General features: G+C 43.9%; 1 protein-coding gene across 1 annotated transcript in view; it reads right to left on the bottom strand.

The window, feature by feature from the left end:
• Positions 1-18,931, bottom strand: part of itih2 (inter-alpha-trypsin inhibitor heavy chain 2) — a 62,477-nt gene extending 43,546 nt beyond the window's left edge. The window contains exons 1-4 of the mRNA XM_068005108.1: positions 18,739-18,931; positions 13,271-13,351; positions 8,898-8,936; positions 3,087-3,259 (exon numbers count right to left, since the gene is read on the bottom strand). Coding sequence (XP_067861209.1) covers positions 3,087-3,259; positions 8,898-8,936; positions 13,271-13,351; positions 18,739-18,828 — 383 coding nt within the window. The 5' untranslated portion in view covers positions 18,829-18,931. The remainder of the gene's footprint in view (positions 1-3,086; positions 3,260-8,897; positions 8,937-13,270; positions 13,352-18,738) is intronic.
• Between the last annotated feature and the right edge of the window lie 3,058 nt (positions 18,932-21,989).

The raw sequence follows: 21,989 nt of genomic DNA, 5'->3' as shown, positions 1-21,989 counted from the left end.
CTTGCTTCACACAAACAGTTATATCAGGTATTGGAAGGCCTGCCAAGAAGATTTACCACCATGTCCAAAGCTGTGGAGTAGTCCACTTCCAGCTGTGTGGTGTCATCTCCCAGGGCATCAGCACTCTGCAGTGTACCCTGGAGAACGTTGCTACCTGCAGGGATGCTGTAGCAGGGCCCTCACAATAGGAGAAAATGCTCGCAGACTTTGCAGCTTTAGTAGACGCTCAAACGACTCCTATGCAGACTCTGGCCTCAAACCTGTGTTCTACTTTGGAGAGGCAGATGTCCACCTTGGACAGATTGATGGAGCAAAAGGATAGGGACTTTGAAGGCATCACTCATCTTCTGCAGTCTTCTCTCCTGCAGAGCAGTTGGAGTGGAAGCGGAACAGCGGGAGCGGCACGTGATACTCTCTCTCAGGATGTCAGTCCGCCTGCTTCCTCGTCACCCCCTCGACCACTACCAACCAATATCAGTGACAGGAGGCCAGCTGGGCCACACTACCCAGGCAGCAGCCACTGTGCTGCAGTCTTCAGCCGGGCCCTAGGAGGCTCGAGCTCCCAGAAGTCGCCGGCCATGAGCATCTCAAAGGCGGGGGGTGGGGGGGGGGGGGGAGATGGGGGGAGGGAAGAAATGTTTAGTCACGATGCTCCGACCAACATGGTGTGGGGCAACTTTATGGACCAGTTGGTCTTTTCTTGCTCATCAATTTTATGTGTTCGTATGTATGAGCAACAGCAGCCTTCCACCAGCTCTGCTAAAGTCACTGGGTGAGCACCTCGTAGGAGTAGTAGAGATAGTAAACCTTCTTTTAAGAAAAGAACTATAAGTTGATCACTTGAATGACAAAAGAATTTACTACTATTGTGTTTGGAATTAAAATCAACACCTTTATCACCTTTACAGCTATGGTTTCTACTCATTACAGCTTCTTAATCTCCAATGTCGGAATTTCATTGACATAGAGGTTGGCTGATTGATTTCAATGTTCTTTATCAAGGAAGTGGTGAAGGGGTAACATGGACAATTAATGCTGAGGGGCCTTTTCTGACTTTTCAGGTAAGGGGATTGAGGAGGTCACTGAAAGCATTGCTCCATCAACTGCTCCCTGGCCTGTTGTCATTGGGCTCCTATTTGAATTTATTAATCAGGGAGCCACCTGTTTCTGGCAGGCACATTTCTGATCTGAGTCATCTCCAAAATTAAAATGGCGGTTGGTGGGTTTTCGGCAGGAACGGGCGGTAACTCAATTTTTGCAATTTTAATCGCACACCGGTTCTTACCAAACAGATTGGGTTAAAATTGGGACCTTGATATCAGGCAGGCAGTTAGAGAGTAGCAATGATATTTGAAACAATACAGCAGCCTGCTTGTTCTAGAGCTTACATTACTTGGAGAGAATTTTAGTTCAGTAAATTTCCTTTAAAAATATGTTTTTATTAACCGGCTTGCATTATACACAACAATTTTTTAAAAATCCACTGGGGACATACTGAACAGTCAAACTCTAAAGACAACAACCCCAAGAGTATTCACACGAGCCAATATACACAAAAGGCAAAAATGCCAGAGTCCAACCATTTCACAGAAACCATTGTACCTTCTCAGTAAAATGATCATCAGTGATAAGATTTTTAAAAATTCTCTACTTGAAAACTTAATTTTAATTTAATTCTTAAATACTTTACAACTGTGGTTTATGACTAAACGCAGTTAATAACTCATTTAGATACGTATAGGGGTGAAATTGGTCATCGCCAGTAGCGCGAAACGGGCTCATAGCGAATGTGCAGCCCGTTTTACATGGCATCTGATTTTCTTTTCCAAGGAGTCCTGCCCGCTGGTGGCTCGAGGCTCGCCTGACTCAATTTTTGAGCGGGCCTGGAACTGGGTTCTACACTCGTAGGACCCCGACGTGATTTTCATGGACCAATGGATGGGCGCGTGCAACGCATGCCTGGCGTGGAGCGGCCTAACCAGCGGTCCTTAACAGGATGGTTTTGCAGGCCGCTCCAAAAACGGCTGAAATTTCTTTTTCTTTCATTTCTCCTGGGGCCAGGAGGAGGAGAAGAGGGCGAGCTGCTTCGGGAGAACCGTTCGACCACATACCAGCGTGGCCGGTCCACCAAGACGGTTCAGGTCTCTGGCTGCTGCGATCGCTCTCGCGGTGAGATCACAAGGTCGGTCACCTGCACGATTACCACAGCGAACCAAAATTGGCCCCATAGACTCACGTGTGCAGTCTCAGTCACAAGGATGAATCTATGGGCCTTCTTGATGGCTGCGTCAGTACAGGCACCACGTACTGTAGTATTAATTGACCTTAACCAAAGATCTCAGTTTCGATTTCCTGTCTGTGGTGAGTTATCAGATCTTAATTTTCAGCTGAGGTAGCAGTAGGGGTGATACTTTGGCCTCAGCACCTGTTGGGTTGGGAGGGAAAAACCAGCCAAGGTTCCTATACTTGATTACTATCCAGTGGCCCTGCTGAAAAATGCAGTTTTGTGGATTTTGGACACAGACAAGATAAGGTTTGATCAAATTGCTTGCTAACACCCTCTGTCCAGGCTTTCACATGAAGATCACTCACTTGAGCATCCATTTCAAGACTTGGTGAGTGTGTCTGGTGCCAATGGAAATGAACAGTTATGAGTCAATGAGGAAAGAGAAACATTAGCATAAACCCCTCCTGAATTGTTGTGTAATTGTAACTAATCTCAAAGCAGATATATATACACAGATACCCACATTTCTGTTTACACAGCTATTCCTAGTTCTGCAATTCCCACCCAAAATGTTAACCTAACTTTTCTCTTACAGGTGCTGACTGACTAGCATTGGTTAACGAAAAGGATAAAGTAAACAGAAAAGTTGACGATGCTGAAAATCTGAAATAGAAGCAGGTCGATTAGCATCAGAAAGAGAAAGGTCGAGGTCTTGTGAAGGGTCTCACCCGAAATTATAACCTCCTTTAGATTCTGAGGACCTGCTGTGCATTTCCTGCACTTTCTCAGTTTATGAAAATACTACCCCACTCCCCGGAGCTATTTATAATGAACAGTTTCACTTGCTTTGAGGACTCACATTGTGAAATTCGAGATGTAGGCACCCTTGGGAATCTGTACGTTGAACGCCACGTTATGTGTACTCGAGTCCTTGTTCACTACCTTAGTGCTGAAGACTGTTTCAGCAAAGCGTGAGGTGATAATGGATTTAACTTTATAGCTGTGAATGGTGATCTGGTCGTCAGTGAGATCCTATTTGATAAAACAAAGGGTTTTAACAAACATGTTCGTTATTCTATAACTCAGGACATTATCTGTAAACTTTTCAAATTAAAATAAATACTTTCTTTCTGGAGAATGGAAGGCTTTGCCACCTTTGGCACCAGGTTCACATCAAGGACTCGTTGCCAGGGTTAGGAACAGCATGGAGGAGATGCAGTGTAAAACTTTTTCCTTTCTGCCCGGTTGTGAGCCTTTTGCCCTCAGGATAGAATCCCCTACTGCGCTTGGGGAATTTTATCTCTTCCCAGACCAGCGATCCATACTCACCTTCTGAATGAAGTTGCCAACTAGTGCCAAAATGTGGGTGCTTAGTATCGTGGACCTGTGCCTAGTGCATTAAAGCTGTCCAGCCTCATTTGGCACAGGACTGTTGCAGTTGGCGAAAGCAGGAAATTTTCATCTCATTAGTTTGGCCGAGATTTGGACCTTGGTCCCAGTGGTCAAAAGATAGGCCTGGATTTTAACTGCCAATGGATTTCCGGCGGGAAAGTGCACTTACCAGTTAATTTCCCGCCTGAGGCAGAATGAGACCCAGATGATTTTAACGGCCGAGCCTCACTTAAATCCCATCGGCCAACTTCGCGCCCGTTCCGGCCGGGTGGAAAGTAGGCGGGAAGCAGTAGAAAATCGCACGGCCCGGAGGTTGCCGCTGACACGTTGACAGCAGGTAAATAGAGGGCTCGGCTGCGGGGCCGTTCCGCCGGGTCCCTTGATTGGGGGGGGGGGGGGGGACGTGGCAGTGAGATCACGGCAGGTGAGGCCTCAGCTTTCCCAGTGGCTCCTGGTGAAGCACTCCTGTTCCTCTTGGCTGCACAAGGAAAGTTTAAAAAAAAGGTAAAAATTTACCTTTTCGGGCCACAAATGGCTCCGATCCTCTTTGCTGGGTTGGCCTGGCAGGAAACTCACTCAGGCCGCCTAGTAAAAGTGCAGTCAGGTCCCAATGATGTCATCAGTACCCAAATTGCCTATGTTAAAAAGGACCCGTTGGCTTTGGACGGGTGTCCTCACCGCCTGCTCAGGAGAGCGGGTGAAAATCGGAATCGGTCAGCATCTGGCAGCTTTAGGGTGGGTAAATAACTTGATCAATTTTAACTGCCCACCTGCCTGTTTCCACCAGATCCATCCATTCATTCATCCATTCATTCATTCATTCATCCATCAATACTATCTCCTAGAGCACAATTTTGAAAGCAAAGTGCGGGTGCATGGGGGTGCGGGGGGGCGGAGGGGCAAAGAAAATCAGGATTTTCTGGAGTGGGAAGGAATCCTGACTCCAGCCCACTGAAAAACGCGCACAACCCAGAGCGCACTGTTCCTGAACTTGGAAGTCCGGCTGGCTTTAATTGCCGATATTTAAACCAAGTACTTAAGTATTCAGTACTTAAATATTCAAGTATTCAAGCCTCAACGTGTTTCCTGTGCTGTGTGAAACACGGCATGGGGAACTCGGCGGGTTGCAGCCAGCAGCCATCTGGACATTTAAATTCCTGTTTGACAGACGGGGATAAAAGGTGAGTTATTGCAGCAGGGCACTCAGTTCTCTCAGAAAACCTTTTGGCCGGGAGATCTTTGTGTTTAGACTTGACATTCTTGGTTTACACTCAGAACTGTTCTGTTTACACATATTTACCTACTTTTCAGACCCCCTCAAACTGATGACATCGGGATGGAGGGGTACATCTGAGGAGGAGGAATATCACCATCCTCACCAGGCACAGAGTGCACTTCCACCACTTGCAGCTCCACCACACAGAGGTGCGCCTCAGGCACCTGCAGAAGAGCAGGGAGGGGACCAACTGAGGGACCGACATCACAGGAGACACTATCCTCACCAGAAAGTCTACAGACCGAAGCTGAGCTTCCTGGATCTCTCTGAGGAGCAGTGCCTTCGGAGGCTGAGAGTGAGTCGCCAGGTGGTCGCATACATCTGCAGCTTCCTTCATGCCGAGCTGCTCCCGGCTGGGCCTCGTGGCATCGCATTGCCCGTCACAGTTAAATTGACCACTGCCTCCAACTTTTTCGCCTCCAGATCGTTCCAGGGCGTACCGGGGACATCACCGGGGTCTCTTAGTCGTCTGCACACAAGTGTGTAAGACAGGTCACCGATGGTTTGTTTTGCAGCACGTTGCAATAATTCAACTTCCCCTTGGACAAACTCAGCCAGACGGAGAAGGCAGTGGGTTTCTACTCCGTGGCTGGCTTCCCACAGGCACATGTTGTAATTGATTGCATGCATATAGCAATCTGGGCATCTCCACATGAGCCAGGACTGTTCATCAACAGAAATGGTTATCATTCCATCAATGCGCAGCTCGTTTGTGACCACAGGAAACGATTTCTCCACGTTTGTGCCAGATTCCCTGGCAGTTTCTATGATCCATTCATTCTGAGGGAATCCAACATCCCGCCCCTCTTCCATGGACCAAACAGCCTTAAGGGCTGGCTCCTCGGAGACAAGGGATACCCCCTGCACACGTGGCTCATGACACCTCTGAGGAACCCCATCAGTGAGGAACAGCGTCAACACAACGACAGTCACATCGCACCAGGTCTGCCATTGAACATGCGATAGGACTGCTGAAGGTGCGATTTCGGTGCCTGGATCGGTCTGGAGGTGCGCTTCAAATGCAGAGTGGGTCGCATTATAGTCGTCTGTTGTGTCCTGCACAACATGGCACAACAGAGAGAGTTACCGGTTGATGAGGCCCCATGCCCTCATCCAGCATCCACATCTGCCATCAACATTGAGGAAGAGGAGGATGAGGAAGAGGATGAGGTAGAGGAGGAGGAGGGGGAGGAATCCATTGGCAGAGCAGCGGCTCACCTGGCTGCTCATGAGGCCAGGGATTCACTAATATTTGAAGGATTCTTATAAGGACATATGGAAAGTGAGGAGAGTCCAGTCCTCAGACCACCTGGAACGAGTGATGCCAACACCAACCCCCACCCCGATAAAACAGTCCTACAACTACACATGCACCCACCGTGAACGCACCCACTGGGTGGCATCAAGTCTCACCATTCATGATGAAACACATGAAAGGGCGCTATCACAAAAGGCAGTCAACAATGGGTAAGACGTGGTAGTAGTGGTGAGAATGATAATGTTTAATGTGAATATAACAAAAAACAAATATAAATGACAGTCTGCCAAACACCCTTATGCATTCCCTTCGTGATCACAAAATCTTTGCCTTTCACTTCCTACTACTTCTATGTGATGCATCCCCTGTGGCAGGTTGCTCATGTTCATTCTCTTGCTGCCTAGGTGCTTTTGGCCTACGCCCTCTGGGTTTTGGAGCCCGTGAGGGCCCCTCCAAATACTGCTCCACCTGGACCCGTGCAGGGGCAGACTCGGCCACCTGGAGTGGAGGCAGCATTGCGGGTACTGGTTGAGAGGGGGGCAACGGGTGAGACGTGGGAGCGCTTTGAGTGGCATCACCACTTCCATGTCCCCTTTCACCATCATCCCTCTCCTGGGCAAGGCCCACATCACTCCTACCACCCTGCTGGAGGACAGTTTGGAGGACATGTAAGATGCTTTGGAAGCCTTGTTGTAAAGTTTCTGTTTGCCTGTTTAAGGCAGCAGAATGTTGTTCACCCTGAGTCCGAACGGCTTTTGTCAGGGCCTGAATGGACTCATTTGTGAGCCGTGCTTGAAGCTCATTGGAGGCATTTCTCCCATTACAGACATTTCCGCACTTACCTGCGACACTTTCTCAGATATTCCTGCACGTACCTGTGCCACCATTCCACTAATGCAGTAGGTGGCCTCCTCTATCCTCTGCGCTATTGTGGAGAGTGTGCGTGGCACCTGTTCCAGTACCTCACAAATGTGCTGCTGCCCATCGATCATTCTCCTTTTAAAGGATGGCCCCCGGGGTTCAGCATCTGCGTCCAGTTGAGCAGAACCGGGAGAGGAGTGCGTCCACCGACACAGCTGCTCCTGCCACCAGTGTCTGCTCGTGCTCACTTGTGTGTGGTGACTCACCAGGTGCCAACCCAAATAACCGACTAATAGGACCCACCGAGATGTGAGTATCTGCGCTGGTGGATGGCTCACTAAGATGTGATGGTGTGCCCTCCGAGGCCTGCAGCTACTCTGAGGAATCGCCCTCTCCCGTCACTGTAGTCGTTGAAGGGCCTGGAAGAGAACAGAAGGCAATATTTAGCATCATCACAGATGTGTCATGTTGCGATGAACATACTGAGGTGTTCAACATGCCAATCATTAACATCAATTCATGTCGTGTGTGATGAATGTTAAAGTTGTGTCACCAGACGTTTGTGGGGTGCCAATCTCATCGGCCCCGATGGACAGGCACTCGAGGGTGCGGCTAATCTTCAGGGCCTCCTCCTCCGCCTCTGTGAGGGCCATTATTTGTTGTGGCCTCCCTCCAGTCCTCGCCCTCTCGTGTGCATTTTGAGCTCTCTTCTCCTAAAAGGGGAGAAAGTACAGACGTGTGAGTGAGTGAGGGGGAAGTGATCAGCCAATGAATGCATTGCTTTGGGAGAGGCTGACCGTGAAAGAGGTGCATCAGAGGGTGAGTATCAGACAGAGACATCACATTGGATCAGGATTGGGGTGAGTGGTAGTGGTGGGGTCACAAATGGGGAGATGAGGAAGTGCTCAGGAAGTGAAGGTAAGTTGAGGATGAGCTTTGAGTGGGTGTGAGGAGTGATGTGTTGGAGTAGTCTTGGCAGTGCAGAATGATGTGAGGGGTAGGCAGGGGTGGTGATGTGCAACACGGAATGTTGGAGAATCATTAACTGTACTCACTTTTGCTGACCTAGTTAGGTCATTGAAACACTTCCTGCACTGGACCCAGGTGCGGGACATGTTGCTCCTGCTGGTGACCTCCTCTGCCACCTCGAGCCAGGCCTTCTTGGTGGCAGAGGCAGGGCACTTCCTCCTGTCAGTCGGGTAAAATTATTCCCTCTCCTCCCTGGCCAGCAGCACCTCAAGTGATGCATCGCTGAATCTTGGAGCTGCCTTGCCCCTCTGCTGCTCCGTTCTGGCTTCTTGCTCCTTGCTTCAGCAAAAGCCATTGGTGCAATGGCCCTTTATATCCAGACGTTCCAGCTGCGACAGCCTGTCATGCAGATGCGCAGTCCGCCCACTGCGCAGCTTTCGGACAGCAAACCCGGAAACAAGGTTAATGGCACTAATTAAGTCACAATCGCGTGGGGAACGGTAAGGTTTTAGTATTCGGGTTACCCGTGCGTCCGTTCACCCCCCCGTTACCATCCCACCGCCATTTTAAAATCATGCCCCTGATCTCTGAAAGAAGAACATGGTATCAACAATGTGGCTGGAAATAATCAATTACACTTATATGATCAGGGAGAAAACTGTCTTATGGAGCTATTTAGATTTAATTCATGATCTAAATAACCTTGTGATAAAGGACCACTGTCAGTGATAGATGAAAGATTGGCACACTTGTGAAACTTGTACATATAAATTATTTACGAAAGTAAAGTCTCAGTAAAAGGAAAGATGTCAATAACCTACTAGTCATGTAAACATCATGATCAGTAGATAGATAATGGTTAAACTAGTCAGCAATTTCAAACACTATAGCATAGCAAAAAAGAGTGATCCCACCTCCTCCTCCTCGTCCTCCTCCTTGCTGTCATCGCTTCTCTGTCAAATACAAAAATAAAACAACAGGAAAACAATATTTTCTTCAAATTTAGAATATTTAACTTATTCAAAACCATTGCAATATGTTATTGTTTGAACAAAGGCAAGTATTAACTAATCATTAATGTTGACATTATTTGTTCTTCACCAATTAACCCTCCATGTCAGGGAGATTCAATAATATTTTCATTAGTATTGCTGATTCAATTCTATACATTAGGCTTTGGGCTCCTGACTCAAAGACCCAAGTTGACATTTGCATTCAGGCTTTCCCTAGAGGGTGGGCTTTACCAGTCTCGGTCAGGCTGAATTGGCAGAGTGCTCCCTTTCCGAAGCACTCAATTGCATCTCTCAATTCGTTCACCAGGACGTGATTTTTGGCAACTTATTGGGACGTAACTGCTGGCTTGGTATATATCACTTCTCAGCCTATGTACCATGAAGAAAAGACAACAGTCTCTGGTTCTGCAATAGTTTTGCTTATGATGATGGTGATTTAAGACCAGAAAGGCCTTTTTGGGCTGTGGACTTATCTATCAGAAATTGTCCAAACTTATTTCATTCAGGCCCTTTAACAGACAACAGAAGACACTTTAATTCCATCTCTTTCAGCTCAGATTCAAACCCTTATCTCTCAGATACACAATGTTCTAGCTCACAGTTGTTGAAAGCAACATTTGCTATTTGCATTTGACCTGTTTTTCCCTTCTCTATCTGTCCATCAGCAAGGCCGTAAGCCCTCACAAAAGCTTGATAAGTCACATCAGTCAACCAACAGTTAGGCACATCACAAAGTTTGAAAGCCAAATGTATTGGATACATGCACAAAAGAAAAAGCAAAGTTACACGTAACTGTCATCACAAAACTTTGCTTTTCCCTTTTCATGAGTGCAATAAAAATCAGCATTCTGTCATTGGCCCACATCAAACAGAGTTAAACATTGGCAAATTGGATTTATTATCTGGGAATCAAAACTGACATTTTCTCTGCAATGAGGAATTAACCTTCTTAAGACTGTTCTCACCCATCAATGCAAACTGAAGTGTGGGCCTTATAAGATCCTTTTAAGATATGAATATACTATTTCTCCTTAATATTAGTTGATTCATATTCATGATACTCACTTAGGCCTCACTTAAGGAAAGTTAACAAAATAAAGAAATGGTAAATTTTTGTGTTCATAAAGTTAAATCATGTTGGTGTTGGATAATGGAGAACTTTTTCCCACTTGATTCCCATTTCCCTCATCGAGCACTCACACCCAAGTTAGATACAGCAAAGAACAAGTGCAGAGCACAACTCCTTTACTCTACCTAACAACGTGCCTGACTACATAGCTCAATTTAGTACCCTTGCCACACCAATGTGAACTTTGTTTCATTTCCAGTATTACCTATCATTTTGTCCTCTGACAAGATTATCAATTTTAGAGCTAAGTTGTACAAAATTATTGTTATATTTATGTCTGGACATAAATCGATTAGGAACTGGGTGCAGACTGCACAAAGTCCTCACACATAAAACTTTCTGTATTTTCCACAGAAAATAACCACAGGATAAAATCAATATGATGTTCAAATCATTAAAGAAATAAATTATATCAAACATGGATTGCATTTATGAACTTAAACAAGATATATGTCTAGACTCAGTAATTTACACTAAGTAAATCATCATGAATTAGGCCCACTTAACACTCACTCTACAGCTGCATACATTACGGACCTGCCCTCATTCAGTTTCTATTTTCAATTAACATGCTAGGATCCCAACAGCGTGGGATGGATTTACACTGAAGGTCCTAGAGGTGAAAGAACAATGTACAGCCCCACCCTTTCCCTAAATAAATAGATTCTAAAACAGCGTGCTAATAGAAAGATTTGCATTTATTATATGCCAATGCTTCGCACAATGACAATGAAGCTGACTGTTAGCATGTAGACAAACACAGCAACCATTTTCCAAACATCACATTCTCACAAATAGCAACAGGATGAATGATCAATTCATCTGTTTTGGTTGAAGAAGGAATATTGGTCAGGACATCTCCTTGGCTTTCTTTGAATATTGACATGGGATCTTTAACATCAATCTGAACAGCTTAGTCAAAGTCCCAACCGAAGGGTAGCCTACAACAGTGCAACACTCCCTCAGGTAAGGCACTAGAAGGTCATCTTAGATTATATATTCAAATACTAGAGTTAGATTTGAACCTATCGCTTTCTGATTCAGAGGCCAGAGTGCAATCAACTGAGTCAAACTGATACAACCAAAAATAGGCTACCATTTTTAAGATCAAACCTCTTGCTTCTTGTGTATCCCCCACTTCCTTCACTCCACAATTTGTGCCCCTGCCTTCAGCTGTCTAGACCCTAAGCTCTGGAATTCCTTCCCAAAACCTCTTTGCCTCTCCCCTCTTCCCACCTCCTTTAAGATGCTGCTTAAAACCTACCCATTTGACAAAGCGTTATGTCACTTGTCCTTATGGGCCAAATCTTGTTGGAAAAATAACGGTGTGTTAACGATGCACATCATTATTAATGTGTAAATCAGCCAGCAAGTTCAGGGGATTAAGAGATATGCCATGAGTTGTGAATCTCTGGAACTTTCTGGTCGATTTACTCCTGTGCCGACTCTTGGAAAGAGCTATTGAATTAGTCCCACTCCCCCGTTCTTTCCCCCATAGCCCTGTAATTTTCTCCCCCAGTGTGTTTTATATTTATCTGTGTTTATTCATGGGGGAATGGTGATCAAAAGAAATAGGAATAGATGGGATTCTCTCATCATTCCCATGAATTAAACTCCAATTCCAGAGGAAATGAACTGACCAAATGTCACATTGTAGACAGCGACTCTGTATCATGGAGAATATAACAGAATTTTCCACAGAAAATACCCACAGGATAAAATTAATATGCTGTCCAAATCATTAAAGAAATAAATTGTATCAAACATGGATTGCGTTTATGAACTTAAACAAGATATATGACTAGACTCAGCAATTTACACGTGAGGAAATCATTATGAATTAGGCCCACTTAACACTCACTCTACAGCTTTATACATTCTGGACCTGCCCTTTTTCAATTAACAATGCAATCCCATCATGTATGTACTTTATATATTTGCTAAGAAAAATGATTGTGCCATTTGAATAAAAAAAATTAATTTAAATTCTGAATGTGCACAAAGACAGAATCAAATATTTGGCCAAAAAGTTAATTAAAATTAATAGCATTAATTCATATGAATGTATAAATCCAGAAGAAGAAAACAAATCACATTCTTTGAGGCTGGTTCCAAAGCAGCGATCTTCAGAAGCTGCCTTACCAGCTCAATCTCACCAATAAGCCATTACAATTATCCCTCAAGGCCCAGTGAGCCCAAGTTTGTTTCCAGGTCTGTCCTAAGTTAATTAACTTCAGTGAGGGTGGCAGTAAGGGGGTACAACCATTGGCTTCAGTGGTTTCAGTTAGAAAGAGAAATAATCAGACAAAGGTTCCTGCTCCTAATCTTCATTCAACGAACTCTGCTGGAAACACATCCATGTGGCGTTGGGTGAGGACAGGATCTGCTCAGCTACAATTGAATAACCTGCTGATGCTCATTGTCAAGGGTCATACATTAAGAAGACCATTTCAGTGAGGTAGTGAGGTGCTGCTGGCACTGGGGAAACTGTATCCCAGTATGAGTCAACCTTGGCTCAGTGGTAGCACTCTCGCTATTAATCAAAGAAGAGCAAGGGAGTTCTCCCCAGTATCCTGGCCAATATTTATCCTTTAACCAAAATCACTAAAAAAACAGATTATCAGGTCATTATCTCATGTCTGTTTGCGGGATCTTGCTATGTGTAAATTGACTGCCGCAATCCCCTACATTACAACAGTGACTAAACTTCAAAAGTACTTAATTGGCTGTAAAGTGCTTTTGAACATCCTGAGGCTGTGAGAAACATTATATAAATGCAAGTTCTTTCTATTCTTCTTATGAGTCAGCGCCTTGAAGAAAACAGGAGGAAAAGGGTAGGAAAATTAAAAAGATGTATAAACACCCATTACACACACACTGATAATCTGTCATGGAAAAGAATGTAATGTTATATATGATGTTCTTAGTGGACATCTGGGAGGAAGGATTTCCCTGGTCACCATGTGTAGCAACATCATATTCTTTTAAAATACATTTCCGATGCAACTGCACACAGTGACAATTTTTTTCACCCCCTCAATAATTAGTGCACTCAATGTCAACAAACATTGACCCACCCAGAGAATTTACATTCCAATATATTACTGAAGTTCACTGCTGTCAGAATCAATGGATTTAATCGTACCTTATGGCGTCTTTCATATCTGTTTATGTTTGCGGGAGGATCATCTATAACCTCATCAGATCCAGGAACTCCAATATGCTTCTATAGAACGAAATATGTTTGTTATTGAGGTCAAACAGCAACACAGGCCTTTTAATGGTGAAGAACAAGTTTCATTAGTTCACTGTTTAATTAATAGCACAACTATAATACAGCACGGTAAGACTTCAGCATACAGCAAAATGTATTCTTATGATATTTTGTCTTCTGCGTTTACTGCCTATTGCTGGTATAATTAACGGTAATTTAAGTTTGAAAAACCATTTAAATATGTAGTGCTTGGGCTTTTGAGCATAGATGGCATCTCTGACCCATGGGGAGCTGAATCCTTTTTTTTTATTCATTCATGGGATGTGGGCGTCGCTGGCGAGGCCAGCATTTATTGCCCATCCCTAATTGCCCTTGAGAAGGTGGTGGTGAGCCGCCTACTTGAACCGCTGCAGTCCGTGTGGTGAAGGTTCTCCCACAGTGCTGTTAGGAAGGGAGTTCCAGGATTTTGACCCAGTGACGATGAAGGAACGGCCATATAGGAACTCCTGCAGCAATGTCCTGGGGCTGAGATGATTGGCCTCCAACAACCACTACCATCTCCCTTTGTGCTACGTATGACTCCAGCCACTGGAGAGTTTTCCTCATGATTCCCATTGACTTCAATTTTACTAGGGCTCCTTGGTGCCACACTCGGTCAAATGATGCCTTGATGTCAAGGGCAGTCACTCTCACCTCAACTCTGGAATTCAGCTCTTTTGTCCATGTTTGGACCAAGGCTGTGATGAGGTCTGGAGCCGAGTGGTCCTGGCGGAACCCAAACTGAGCATTGGTGAGCAGGTTATTGGTGAGTAAGTGCCGCTTGATAGCACTGTCGACGAAACTTTCCATCACTTTGCTGATGATTGAGAGTAGACTGAAGGGGCGGTAATTGGCCGGATTGGATTTGTCCTGCTTTTTGTGGACAGGACATACCTGGGCAACTTTCTATATTGTCAGGTAGATGCCAGTGTTATAACTGTACTGGAACAGCTTGGCTAGAGGCGCAGCTAGTTCTGGAGCACAAGTCTTCAGCACAACAGCCGGGATGTTATCGGGGCCCATAGCCTTTGCTGTATCCAGTGCACTCAGCCGTTTCTTGATATCACTTGGAATGAATCAAATTGGTTGAGGACTGGCTTCTGTGATGGTGGGGATATCGGGAGGAGGCCGAGATAGATGATCCACTCGGCACTTCTGGCTGAAGATGGTTGCAAACGCTTCAGCCTTGTCTTTTGCACTCACGTGCTGGACTCTGCCGTCATTGAGGATTGAGATGTTTACAGAGCCTCCTCCTCCCGTTAGTTGTTTAATTGTCCACTACCATTCACGACTGGATGTGGCAGGTCTGCAGAGCTTTGATCTGATCCGTTGGCTGTGGAATCGCTTAGCTCTGTCTATAGCATGTTGCTTCTGCTGTTTAGCATGCATGTAGTCCTGAGTTGTAGCTTCACCAGGTTGGCACCTCATTTTTAGGTACGCCTGGTGCTGCTCCTGGCATGCTTTTCTACACTCCTCATTGAACCAGGGTTGATCCCCTGGCTTGTTGGTAATGGTAGAGTGAGGAATATGCCGGGCCATGAGGTTACAGATTGTGCTGGAATACAATTCTGCTGCTGCTGATGGCCCACAGCGCCTCATGGATGCCCAGTTTTGAGCTGCTAGATCTGTTCTGAATCTGTCCCATCCTCTGGCTGGTTCAAGGGCACTTGTCTTTGCAGCCATTATCCATGACTCCCAGTAGCTCCTCGCTGTTTAAGTGTCTGAAAGCAATGAAGGTAGCTGATGGTTGTAGCCATTAGTGAGGGGAACCATCGGTGCCTGAGTGTAAAAAATCCACAATGGCAGATATGATGCAACCCATGTCGAAATTGTGATGGTGGCTTTGTGGAGGGCATGAGGTAGTGATGCAGACCATTAGATTTCACTAACCATCCACCATAGCTAAACATGCCCCTAATTGTTTCACCTTCTTAATGCAACTGAATTGATGTCTGGCTGAGTGAACCAGCAAAATCGCGTCCTCAATTAAATCTACTTCACGGCCAAATGTTGGCTCTGCAGTCAGAGGTTCAGACACTCTTAAGGGAAATATATATTTGGGGAAATGTTTGGTAAACCTTTTTTACATTTGATTCTGAATGCACAACACAAGCAAATTACATTGACTTGCAGTAATTTCAACATTTGCATTTGACATCATCATGATGTAAAATAGCAAACAACCTTTTACTAATCTTAGTGAGAACATCTTCATTAAATCACAATTGGATTAATATCAGAACAAATGGCCAGTAGCTAACTTCCTTCCCCAAAACAAAAAAAAAATCGCCAAATATTTTATCATAAAGATAGTTGGCCATTAAAAAAAAGTGCATCTGTATCATATCAATTTCAATGTTAATGTACAGATCAGCTGATGAGGGACAAGTTGTAATAACAATCATGAAATTGGTGATTCATATATGTCAGAAATTGTACCAGTTTGTGTTGTATAAAATCCTTAATATATAAAAATATTCTTATTCATTTTTTTGCAAATTATAGACCCTGCTACTTGTTATCACAAAATTGGTTCATACATGGGACTACAGTCAATGCCACTTCAATGAATACTAGATAAATTTACAGAAATGAAAGATCTCATTCTATTTTCTATGTCCCCCCTCCCCCCCATTTCATCCCTTCTTTCAAGTGACAATTTTTTGTCAAGGTTTCACTCCCTATCATAAACCCAAACGACACAGCCAGCCATTGTGTCCTGTGTAACTTCAGTTCATTTAACAATCTGCCAAAGTCTAGCTGGTATTAAAGTGGAAGTCTATGTCAGAAATCTTCAATTATAATTAAAATATACTTGTGGAGTGGAAAACTCTTATTAATAAAGTCATTAATAGAACTATTAATCACTTTAAGCTCTAACAGTAAATGGCTGTATCACATTATCATTTGGATACCTTTTCCAATGGCTGTCTGTAGGGAATCAGGATTTTTTTAGGGAGCAGAATTAAATATTTCTCTGGATTACTGATCAAAATAAGTAAGCACATTTCTCCCTAAAAAATAAAGGATTTTAACTCCTGGGTCTCATTTAATGTTGAGGGTGAGTCTCCCGAGGACCCACAGGAACAACCCCTGGCACTTTGCAAGTGGTGAGAGGGAGGTTGGAAAGGCATATCGACTCTTGGGAGGGAGGGGAAGCTCAGGGCAGGTGAAGCCCAAAAAACTTATCTTCATGATCTCGTATACCATTACATCTTTCTGGGTTCTCTGGCGCTGGTTGACACTCATGCAACCGTGAGTTAAAATCGCGTCGGGGCCCTATATGTGTCAGAGGACCCAGACTTTTGCATATTTATGAGGCCTTTTCCTGCTTGTGGTAAGCACCTCCCAAAATACGGGAGTTAAATTGGCAGCAGGCAGGAGTGCGGTGTGAACTAGGAGAAAAAGTATTTTGCCACTTTTTAACCCCCCCATGCACTGTTCTTGTCGGGCGTGGGGTTAAAATTGGGGCTATAGAGCAGATTGACGGGATACAGGTCCGATTTCTTACCGCAATTCCACTGAGGTCTTGATGTGGCAAGGGGATGCTGTGATCTTCCCCATATAGGGGAAGAATAATCAGGGCAAAGCCATCACCAAGCTGATGTTGCATGCCTCCCATCTTCAGTGCACCACAGCCCATTGTAACACCTATACCACTGCCCCTTAAGTCAAGCCTGGGACCTTCCTGGTCTGTATGGCTCCAAAACACAGACTTTACCTCTGAGCCATCGGGATATCATTTAATTTTTTTAAAGAAACTAAATTCAGGCTGAAATTATGGATTCCCATAGAAAGGGAAGGAAAATCAAAGGGCTAGTCATTGCCTAAAGAGTAGCAATGGAGAGGGTTTGGATCAGGTTTTCCAGCCCAATTTCTGCAGTGGAATTGGAAAAGAAGGAAAAAAGTAAAGATGAAATTACAAATAAAGGAATCGATGCCCAATTTAGTCTATATGCTGGAGCTCTATTATGGATACAGATGTAAGAAAATATATTTGAGACACTTTTGGCTGGAATTTCTGCTTCTGCGCTCACCAGCCTCCTATTTTCATCCACTGAAGTGAATGGGTGGAAAATCATGGGCTGGCTTGTGTGGAAATAGAAAATCCAGCGTTGAATTGTTGCACTCCTGATGACCAGGTAGTTTACAAGGTGTTCTCTTTTAGTGAGCTGAAATAGTGACGCATCTAATCATATCCCACTGCCTCTTCACGGCATCTCTGATAATACCCCTAACAAGGTGCAGCATGGAATGGGAAATACAGCTTTCCAATCCACGTTATCACTATGTAATATCAGAGTGGATAATAAAACAAACCCCCTTCTAAGGCTGTCAGATGTACCACAAGTGTCTCGTACAACACGTTTTTTGAGGTTCTCTCACTATAGGTACATTCTCGCATCATCTGAAGATGGTGTGTATGCACAGGGTGGGGTTGATGGCAGATCAAAGCAATCACAAGACCCAACTGTCTAACCCAGAAGCTGGTGGTTTCAGACCTTACACTGCACTGTAATGGCGATATTCTGCAGTCTGGGTTCTAAAGGGCAAAGTTTAGTAGCAGCAAGAAGAATAAACATTTTTAAATGTCAAAAATTATTCCAGTTGGTTGTCCCTCCTGGGGATAAATTGATGGAATATGGGTATGAAATAACAATACACCTGTATCAAACTCTTCCTTTATAAAAGAAGCATTGTCATAGTTTTGGGAAGTGAGACAGCCTACAAAAGCTCAGCACCAATTTCATCACAATAATGTCACACGATGATATTTTTTGTAATGTGAATTATATATTTTGCAAGGTAAATGTCATCATCAGGTTGTGTATTTATAAACGAGCCCAATAATTTTGCAATAGCAATGATCTCCCTTTTAACCCCCTCCCCTAACACACAGAGACTTTTGCACCAGGCAGGTTTAAAAAAAAATGAGAAAATTCAATTGTAGGTGCCCAAGTTAAACCCCAGGCTCCCTCGTAAGAAAAAATGTAACGAGGTCCAATAATATATAATTATTTAATTATTTTAGTATTTTGTTGCTATGATACAAACTAGTTATTGAAAAACGACCCCAATCAAAGTAATATAGGAAGTGGGTACTGTGTACCTTTAAGATACTACATCCTCACTTAAAGCAAACAACAGTTGTAGAAAAAAGGCTTAATTTAATATGTACATTATTGTTTTGTAACATTAATTCAGTTTCTCAGATCACAGCAAGACCATGGAATCCACTAACCTTTAAGTTAGACGTTTAGCTTTCTGTGTTAAATTAACAATGTTAATGATCAAATTCAAACTTATTAAAATGTAAAACAAAAGCCAAACATTGTGCAAACACTGCACCAAGTACTTACATTCAGATCAGAAAAGTCGCCTGCAATTATTTCAAGACTTTGTATTTCAGGGATGAACAAGAGCCAGATGAAGAGGACGACGTGTTTCATGCTGCCTGATGTCCCCACACTGATGCTACTGACACCAGATAAAGGGCTGGCAGCTGACTTATAAATTCAGGCAAAACAACTGGAAAAGTTACATTTGAAGTTCCTTCCTTGAGTCCACTAAATACTTTGCCCTGAGCTATGGTCAATATTTGTACTGAGTATGTTACCACACTTGCAAATAAGCCGTAGAGGTTGTGTAAACAGTATGATGTTCTCTGTACCTTTGGATGATAACCACTGAAAGCCTGATTGATCTATTTTTTTTCCTTTTGCCTTGTAGGTTCCTTGTTATTGCATTTGATTATAAAGTGTGAGATTCAAAAATTAAAATAAATCTATCTGCGCCAGTGAGGGAAACCTCCTGCACTTCGTGCACAAGCATAAGACACAATGTTGCATGTCAAATAATTAATGAGCAATGCAGCTAGATAGAACACAAGCAACTCATCGTTGCTCATGAGATATTCTATTGGTTCCAGGGGCTCTTGGATCCTAGTTGAACTCCCAATAGGCATGTCCTGAATGACACTTTAATTTATATCTCTAATATATGTTTCTATAATCTAGAGAGATTACCTCACCAGTGTAATTTCAGACACCCTGGTGCATAGACATAAAAAAAAAGTAATACATAACCACAATTAATCCACTCCACACACTTTCACTACATTTCGCTTAAAAGTGCCATGGTTTCCAATCATTCTGCTGTTGGCTTCCATTGCCTCCATGTGGGAGACTTGGATTTATTGCAGGGCCTGTTACAGATAGACTCTTGAACTCAGACTTTACCAATGTCTGTTTGCAATTTCTCTCTGGAGTTGAATCAATACTAAATTTATTTGGGGAGTAAACTCTACTGAAACTGGTTTATTGCCAGTTTCCAGTTATCAGCAGGCATTGGTTGCCACTCAAAGCAATGTACCGTCTAACTCCCTAGATTTCCTATGCATACCAAAATCTTACTTTGACAGTGCCTTCCAGCACTATGATTTCTACAACTGAAAAGGACAAGGGCAGCAATATCACGGGAACACCATAACTTCCAAGTTCTCCTCCAAGTCACACACATGTCCTGACTTAGTCATGTATCACCATTCCTACATTGTCACTGGGTCAAAATCCTGTACCTAATACCATTGTGGGAGCACCATCACCACAAGGACTGGAGAAGTTCAAGAAGAAGGCCCACCATCATCTTCTTAGGGTGACTTGGGATGGGTATCAAATATAGCCTTGGCAGCATCACCTGCATCCCATTAACAAGTAAAAAGATACTGTAACCTAAAAAATTAGAGTGAGCAGGAAAAGTTTGCCCATTACTACGATTGAATTGCTAATTAAAAGGCTACATCACAAACATCTACTACAAATGGTTATACAGCTCTTTTTTTAATAAGAAACCTAGGGTCAAGATCCATAATGCCAGACACCACCAAAGCTGAAAAGAATAGGAGAAAAGACAAAGTAAATGAGAAAGTAACAATTAGGAGAAGTCAAGTTTGGGTTTTAAAAGCTTGACGATTGTAAGAAAAAGGGAAGACTGAGGGAAATAAGGAGTTCCACAGTTGTGACATCTTAGGAAAGAATGATTTAGGATAGAAAATGATGAGTTTTGATTTTAAAACAGCAAAGGTGCAAGTAAAAGGAAAAGCATCGAGGAAAGCATTTTTTAAAAATTCGTTCATGGGATGTGGGCGTCGCTGGCGAGGCCGGCATTTATTGCCCATCCCTAATTGCCCTTGAGAAGGTGGTGGTGAGCCGCCTTCTTGAACCGCTGCAGGTCCGTGTGGTGACGGTTCTCCCACAGTGCTGCTAGGAAGGGAGTTCCAGGATTTTGACCCAGCGACGATGAAGGAATGGCGATATATTTCCAAGTCAGGATGGTGTGTGACTTGGAGGGGAACATGCAGGTGGTGTTGTTCCCATGTGCCTGCTGCTCTTGTCCTTCTAGGTGGTAGAGGTCGCGGGTTTGGGAGGTGCTGTCGAAGAAGCCTTGGCGAGTTGCTGCAGTGCATCCTGTGGATGGTACACACTGCAGCCTCTGTGCGCCGGTGGTGAAGGGAGTGAATGTTTTGGGTGGTGGATGGGGTGCCAATCAAGCGGGCTGCTTTATCTTGGATGGTGTCGAGCTTCTTGAGTGTGGTTGGAGCTGCACTCATCCAAGCAAGTGGAGAGTATTCCATCACACTCCTGACTTGTGCCTTGTAGATGGTGGAAAGGCTTTGGGGAGTCAGGAGGTGAGTCACTCGCCGCAGAATACCCAGCCTCTGACCTGCTCTCGTAGCCACAGTATTTATATGGCTGGTCCAGTTAAGTTTCTGGTCAATGGTGACCCCCAGGATGTTGATGGTGGGGGATTCGGCGATGGTAATGCTGTTGAATGTCATATTTGTAGCTAAGGTGGAACACCAGAGGAAAGTTCAGAGAAGCACTAACCATCAGTAAAGTACAGAATTGATAAATAAAACACTGTTGATTTTTCAGCCCAAACTAGCCAACTAACATTGCTTTAGAGATATTTTATACCTCAATCATGCTGATATTTGCTACTAGAACCTGGAATAGTTCTGGTTCAATTCCCACTCTATCAGAAGTGGATTTTTGTTCAACTTGGGCCAGCTATACAAGTGTGATTTTTTAAAAACTATGTCAATGTATGTATATGTCATTCAAGAATACATCACAGGACAATGTAATGATGTACCATGTTTCTTATGTATCACTGTATCATAGTATCCCACATCTTGAAATGCACAGGGTGAACTGAAACTGCTTTGCTGAAATGCAGCTAGATCCATAGCAAATCTGACACAACACCTTGGTGATTAAACCGCACATCCAGGACTTGACTTTATTTGCACATTGAAAAAGATGGTTTTGGTAACCAGGCCTTTATTGTAAATTAGAATCAAGGTGGGTCTAAGCTTCGAAGAAGGGTTGCATGCCGATTACCAAACCCAGTTAAATGAATGGAAGGAAAGTCTGGCGAGTTTTGTAGTGGGTGTGAGATACTCTCCCATGAGATTTTCCCCTCTGTGCTCCATCCAGGCGATGCATACTGACCATGTAATAAAGACTGAAATCTACTCCGATGGGTCTGAGCCCTTGTAAGGCTCAACTCAGCATTTCCTCCTAGTCTAACATTACACCTCACAGGAGTA

The sequence above is a fragment of the Heptranchias perlo genome, chromosome 24 (assembly GCF_035084215.1).
Source record: "Heptranchias perlo isolate sHepPer1 chromosome 24, sHepPer1.hap1, whole genome shotgun sequence".
NCBI lineage: Eukaryota > Metazoa > Chordata > Chondrichthyes > Hexanchiformes > Hexanchidae > Heptranchias > Heptranchias perlo.
The sequence above is the reverse complement of the archived record's forward strand: the minus strand, read 5'-3'. Positions and strand labels throughout refer to the sequence as shown.